The following is a 7326-nucleotide window of genomic DNA, read 5'->3' as shown; positions in this document are numbered from 1 at the left end:
TGATCAATAGGTCTCAAGGGGAGTGGGACGATGTTGAAGCTGATGTTTCAAGGAAGTAGCCATGTAGTTTATATTTTTTTTAACTACATATATTTGATAACAGAAAGTGAGTTGTATTAGTCTTTGGGACCCCTTGGCAGTGGTTGGCCAGCGCTCCATGAGCAGGCATGACCAGCCAGCACTCATTCCGAGGAGAGGGAGGAGCAGAAAGGTTTCAGAGATCCTCGGGCCCTGATAAAGGTCCTAGAGCCTGGGTTATTGCCGATAAGCTATTCACCCCAGCATGCGGGTTGCCCACGCATGCCCTTGTTGCCTGTACAATAGCTGTCACTGCTGGTCCCTAACACCCAGATGGTGACCCCAACTCAAAACGAGACAAAATGTCCAGCTAGGCATAAGGAAATTTTTTAATTGAGATATAAGCTATATATATAAAGAACCAGGGGCAGTCACATCCGAAATAACCGAATGGACGCACTAACAGGCTGAACGGGGTCACAAGGCCGGCAGGGGGGTTAGTGAGGGACACCCAAACGTCTGAGCACCAGGTTGTGTGGTGCGACCTGGCCAGCAGGAGGGCAGTTGGGGTGACTAGGCCGGCAGGGGGGCCAGTGAGGGGCGACCAGGCTGGCAGGGGGAGCAGTTGGGGGCAACCAGGCTGGTGGGGGGCAGTTCGGGGTGACCAGGTTGGCAGGGGGGAGACAGTTGGGGGTGACCAGGCAGGTGAGCAGTTAGGAGCCAGTGGTCCTGGATTGTGAAAGGGATGTCTGACTGCCGGTTTAGGCCCAGGATTGGGCCTAAACCAGCAGTCGGACATTTCCTGAGGGGTCCCGGATTGGAGAAGGTGCAGGCTGGGCTGAGGGGATCCCACCCCCCCCCCACCCCATGCACGAATTTCATGCACTGGGCCTCTAGTTGACATATAACATGGTATGAGTTTCAGGTGCATAAATGTGATCTGTTTGTGTTGCAGCTGTCAGACATGGCTGAGCTGCTGCAGGGGAGACGTGAGCTGCCCAATATTGGCATTGGCGTGTGAAATATAGTGTTCTGACCAGATGTCCACTCTCCCCCAAATGTTTTCCTGCTGTGGGGGCTGAGGGAAGAGGTGGGGTTAATGGCACTCAACAGGGAGAAGCCATTTGAGACATAGGAAATTGCCAAAAGTTGACCACTTTTTAACACACAAAAATGGCAGTTTCATATGGTTCCTCCTAATATTTGCATATATGTGTTGTAAATGAAATTATTTCTTTTCATCCTCACAATAACTGAAGAGGTCGTGATTTTATGCCCATTTCCAGGCGAGAAAACTGAGGCTCAGAGAGGATTGGTGAAGCAGTTAAGTGAAGATTCATTCTCGAGTTACTTTGTCATTTGCAGTAATGACATTTGAATCTCTTTTGAAAGGACTAAAACAATACCATTTACTCCCCATGTGAACATATTTTGTAATGATACTTGCTAAACAATATGCTGAAATTTTGCTTCCAGTTCATCACTGGGCTCAGGACCCCTTTATACTAAAAAAATAATAAGGATCCCCCAGAGCACTTCTCTGTGTGACTGTGATATTTCCCATATGAGAAACTAAAGCTGGGACACTAAAAATATTTATGTATTAATTCATTAAAATAACAATGATAAATTCATTATGTAGTAAACAGAAGTAACTTTTTTTAAAAAAAATTAACATTTTTTTCAACAGAAAAAAACACCAGTGAGAGGAATGGTATGGTTCTACATTTTTACAATTCTGTATATGAAGTAAGAGGGCTGGATTCTCACATCTGCTTCTGCATTGGATCAGCGGCAATACCAAAGCCATGCAGCCTCTGGCTGAGTCTGAGAGTGCACAGTAGAATGAGAATGAAAAACACAAGCAATTCTTTAGAATTAGCATGAAAGTAGTTTGGGCCGTATGAAATTCCTGAAAGGCGTTTAACCCTCTCACTTGTTTTCCAGAAGAGCCACTCCGAAGACAGACAGCTCACAAAAAATATCCAGGTAAGAGAAGAAACCATTTTTGCTTTACAGAGTCCTAAAAAGGACAATGATCATTCTTGGGTGGAGAAGAAAAATAAAGGCCCAGGGACTCTCAGGAGAACTATAGTGTGAAGCTGCTGAGACGGGAAGTGGCCAGACCCTCCCCAGGTGCTTTTATGCCATCAGATGACACTCTGGGGTTGAGGGGGCGGGATGCCGAGATATGTCTGTTCTGAAAGTCTCTCCAACCGGGGCAGTCCTCCAGGGGCATCTGACATGGACGGGAGCCACTTCAGGCTGCAGGCTGGAGGTGGAGGAGCCGCTAGACTGGTGACTGAGAGGGACTGGGGCAGAAGCTCAGGGATGTCTCATAGAAGACAAAATAGAAGCTAGGATTGGTAAACAACTTAAAAGGCCTGTTGTCTGATGGGGGAGGGGGTGTGGAGGAGGTATGAGTTGAGAGGCATTCATAGCAAATGTGGTTTCGTGGTAAACATCGAACATCAGAACCTGGGATTGGAGAGACTTTCATTCACAGAATTGGAACATGTGGCTAACACCATCATTCCATTCAATTATCCATTGCTCCATCCATCCAATAATTCAATCATCTATCCATTCATCATCCATTTAATAATTTATTCAATCATGCACCCATCTATCTTTATCCATCCACCCATCTTTTCATCCAATAATTGATTTAATCATTCCACGCATCTATCATATCATGATTAAGCATTTATCAAGCATTCTCTGCTTATTCATTCTTTATTCTATTCTTCGTTTTGTGCTGGAAGTTGGGTTACATCTGTGAACATGGCAGACCAGTCCCTGCCATGATGCAGCGAATGTCAAACAGGAAATTCAAACAATAAGCCAAGTGGGTTTTCAGTAACAGCAAGTGTGAAAATCTTGAGGTTGGAAGCAACTAAGCCATCAGTGCAGCTGGAGTGTCTAAGTGAGGGGGAGAGTGGCAGCAGATGAGGCCAGAATTGCGGGCAGGGCCAGGACCCACAGGTGGTGGGGCCTGGCGAGGGAAGGGGAGAGACTGCAGGGGGGGACCGTGTACCTCGTTTGTGGGAAAAGGGGAGACAGGACCAGGCTGATGTACTTGGACTTCACTTAGCAGTGAGTGGTGAGCCTTTGAGCAGGAGTCGACATGCCTGTTCCGACAGAGCCCTGTTCTTCTTGCAGAGGGTGACACCAAGAACGTGGCGGAACATGGGAAAGGACGGCAGAGGCACGTTCAATAAAGCAGTGACGGGGTGAGTGGGGGTCGATGGCAGGAAGGGGGGGTTGTGCAGCCAGGTATCCGAGGTGGCTTCCACCACAAAGCGGACCGGTGGGAGGGTGAGAGTGGGGCTTCCCCTGCGGGTAGAATTTTAAACCCCCTTATAATTTCAAAGCGAACAGATGAGAACTTTTCGTGTTGTTAGAGTGGGCGTTTCTATACCCTCTAGACCAGCGGTTCTCAACCTGTGGGTCGCGACCCCTTTGGGGGTCGAACGACCCTTTCACAGGGGTCGCCTAAGACCATCGGAAAACACATATATAATTACATATTGTTTTTGTGATTAATTACTATGCTTTAATTATGTTCAATTTGTAACAATGAAAATACATCCTGCATATCAGAGATATTTACATTACGATTCATAACAGTAGCAAAATTACAGTTATGAAGTAGCAACGAAAATAATTTTATGGTTGGGGGTCACCACAACATGAGGAACTGTATTAAAGGGTCGCGGCATTAGGAAGGTTGAGAACCACTGCTCTAGACCTATATCCAAAGACTCAACTAGGTTGTAACTTACCTTTCCATCCCCTTTCCAGTCCTTTGCCTTAATGCATCCGTGAACAGGCAGACAAGTCCTCCATTGTCCCATGACATCTGTCCCTCCCTCTGTCGCACGATTCTTTCGAGGGCCAGCTCTCTGATAGGCAGGTACCAGGCACTCAGATGCTCAACAGCCACGCACGGCACCTGCAGTGGGCTGGGAGCTGTGGGGGTGATGTAGTGAAGAGAGCAGAGTTCCTGCTGTCATGGGGTGTACATCTCCTACGTCCTTTAGTAGGAGACTAAACAAGTCAACAAGCAAGTCAGCAAGAAAGTGACAGGCTGCAATGAGGAGTGTGAAGGAAGCAGACAGGCGATGTGGTGCAGAGTAGCCGAGCCTGGGCTGGGAGCTGCTTCAGACGGGGTCAGGGGTCAGGGAAAGCTGGGGGAGGAGCTGAGCCAAGACTTGAGATGAGGAGGTGCTGGTAGGAAGACCTGGAGAACGGGCACCCAGGCAAAAAGAACCGGAAGAAGAAACGTCCTGATGCGGGAAAGATCTTGGCTTAGAGCAGCGATTTACAACCTTTTTCATCTCAGGGCACACATACACTAATCACTAAAATTCCGTGGCACACCAAAAATATATTATATTTTTGCCGATCTGACAAAGAAAAACACACACCAGGTATAATTTTGATTCATTCACACCTGATGGTTATTGTTGTGTTGGCTGTAGTCATTTAAAAAAATATATATGTTTTACTGATTTTTAGAGAGAAAGGAAGGGAGAGGGAGAGATAGAAGCATTGATGAGAGGGAATCATTGATCGGCTGCCTCCTGCACAGCCCCCACTGGGGATCGAGCCCACAACCCGGGCATGTGCCCTGATCAGGAATCGAACTGGCGACCTCTTGGTTCATAGGTCAGTGCTCAACCACTGAGCCACACCGGCTGGGCTGTAGTCATTTTTTAATTTGATAATCTAAGGGAAAAGTGGTCAGGGCCTGTACCTAAACAGTTAGGTATTGCATGTTTTAAAGATTCTTCTGGCCTCCAGAGTGTCACAGCACCGTGGTTAGAAATCGCTGGCTTAGAGGAGCCACAGGGAAGCACCAGGTGGGAACAGAATGGTGCTGGGGAGGCCGGCCCCGGGGGAGGTTATGGTTAGGCACAGGCTCTGCTCTCAGGTACAGGTGAACAAGGGTTATGGGATCCCAGCAACTGGAGGGGTCTTAGCGGCTAAAACCGAAATACCCGCCATCCCCTGTGAAAGCTCAATGTCGACACATGGCCAACGAAAGCCCTTGGAAGCGGGCGGTTCCCCAGGATGTCCTTGAACGGCATCAGGTTTCAGATTCCAGAACGTTCAGGTGTGAGACCTCCTGGGACATCTGGAGCCAGTGGGGACTGACGCAGCAGGTCTATTACCTGCTGATGACAGGAACAGTCCTTGCAGCGGGTCTGACCCACCGCGGACTGTGAGCCTTAAACGTGCACCTGCCGGGGGCCCGGGGAGAACAACAGACCGTGAGAGGCAGCTTGGATGGCTTTTAGGAGCCAACAGACGTGGCTTTACGTTCTTGCTCTGCTACCACATGACCTAGGCAATGACTTGAACTCTCCAGCCTCAGTTTCCTCATCTATAAAATGGGAACGATGGGAGGGAGGCGTTAGGAACTAAGTAAGGTGGCACCTGCAGGGACGTCACCGTGAGTTAAGAATTTAGTCTCAGCAGAGACTGGCACCTGCCTGGTGTCCGGTGGGGAAGGAGGGAGAGGATGACACAGATTGGTGGCCCACGTATTGCCTAAGCAATGGCTCATGTTCCTTTCTTCTTGGCTTCCCTTTCAGCTGATTTGAAAGAACGTTCCTCACTTTCTGCTAAGCCTTGGACACAGTGGTATAAGAATGCTTTGACCCTCAGAGGTCGTGCCCAGCTCAGCAGAGCATAACCCCAGAGGTACCGAGAGACAGGACACCCGGCTCTCACCCCCAGTGCCCTCCCTGGCTGGGTGACGGTGGGGGCCGCTGACCAGCGCCACGTCCTGTTCTGTCATCTTGGAAATGCAGCTCCACAGATGCTACCGGGGAAGCAGGCACTGCCCTGTGAGCAGGTGCGAAGCTCCTTCCTAAGTCAGAGTTCCGTGTCGTGTAATTTCCAGCCTTAGCCCAGGTCTGACTCTGGTGGGCACGCACCCAGCCCTCCAGAGTCTCAGAATATAGCCCCGTTCTCCAAGTACATTCGCTCATCATAAAATGAAGATGAACTTACCTATTCATGTGTGATTCATAGCTTACCCACCGGATGGTCTTAAATCGGACCAGGGCTGAAGCCACTGGCTCCGGGGGGTGAGGGGGTGGGTGTGTGTTGCTGGGGAGTCAGCTCAGCCCTGCTTTCCGGCCACATGTGGGCTGTTTTAATTGAGATCCCTCTGAATTGGATCCTGGGAGGAGGATTTGGTGAAAGTGACATATTATGGAAGTTTCTGGGCAAAACAGGCGGCAGGTGGAGAAGTGGGACAGGAGGGAAGAAGGTCAGAGGAGGTGAGGTGTCAAGGTGCTGCAGGGGGTAACTCTGGTGCCAACCCTGGGGGTCCTAGAGGCAGCCTGAGTCCCACCAGGCCAGCTCTGGGGCAGGAACCCATGTGGTCACTCAGAGGCCCTGCGCTTGGTATAATGAATTCTTAGCGATGGTTGAGCCAGAGGCCTACATGTTCATTCTGCAAGCGAGCCGTGGAATCTGCCCCTCGGGGAAAGGGGTGCTGAGTATGTATCAGGCTCCCAGCACCTCCATGATGGGGCAGGGCTGTCAATTCCAGGGGCAGCCCCCCTCCTGTGCACACAGGGGCCCACAGGGGCATGGGCAGAGCCCGGAGGGCATCTGTTACATAATTCAAATCTCGATGGTGTCTGCACAAAAAAATGGACACATATGCTCATAGGTTTGTGGGGGAACTGATTCAATTCAGCCCATAACCTGCTTCAAAAACAGATTGTGGAGATTGGTATTAATGAATTGTTTGGCAGGCTTCAACTTTTTAATTCCAAATGTGGAGGCAACACCTGAGTACCCATATTTTAAAAACAAGCCACTGTCCTGTCCCCTGCCCCCCTGCACGTCCCCACCCACGCACACAATACACATTCTCTTAGAAAATAGTCCAGGTCCCGCTTAAAGTGGAGATCGATGGCCTTGGTGTGTGTGTCATTTCTGAGCATCCGTGCATTTAAAGAATTCTTACTGTTTTCGTGTGTAGAACACGAGTGAGAAACAGCCGAGTGACTCGTGTAAACGGTGCATGAAGTGGGCATCCGTCACACTGCCTGGGAGGTCTGGACCTTCACGTTGATGGAAAAGAAGGACAACTTTGCCCAAGAATGTCCAGTCAGGAGACATTTCAGAGAAAGAGGTTATGTCTGTTCACTCCAGGCACAAGCCTCAGAGTGGAACGTATTCACACACTTCCTGGGGGCAAGCCAGGGGCCACCGCTTGGGTGACCCATGAAATGCCCAGTCTCCCCCATGTCCTGACGGGGCATCTCACTGGTCTGGAAGGGA

The 7326-nt window shown here is 49.6% G+C and overlaps 1 protein-coding gene across 1 annotated transcript in view; it reads left to right on the top strand.

Moving 5' to 3' along the window:
• Positions 1-6039, top strand: part of WFDC1 (WAP four-disulfide core domain 1) — a 23801-nt gene extending 17762 nt beyond the window's left edge. The window contains exons 5-7 of the mRNA XM_006087022.3: positions 1966-2007; positions 3181-3251; positions 5619-6039. Coding sequence (XP_006087084.1) covers positions 1966-2007; positions 3181-3239 — 101 coding nt within the window. The 3' untranslated portion in view covers positions 3240-3251; positions 5619-6039. The remainder of the gene's footprint in view (positions 1-1965; positions 2008-3180; positions 3252-5618) is intronic.
• Positions 6040-7326: the final 1287 nt, after the last annotated feature.

This window comes from Myotis lucifugus, unplaced genomic scaffold (genome assembly GCF_000147115.1).
Source record: "Myotis lucifugus unplaced genomic scaffold, Myoluc2.0 scaffold_35, whole genome shotgun sequence".
Taxonomy (NCBI): domain Eukaryota; kingdom Metazoa; phylum Chordata; class Mammalia; order Chiroptera; family Vespertilionidae; genus Myotis; species Myotis lucifugus.
Note: the sequence above shows the minus strand (reverse complement) of the source record. Positions and strands in the feature narration are given on the sequence as shown.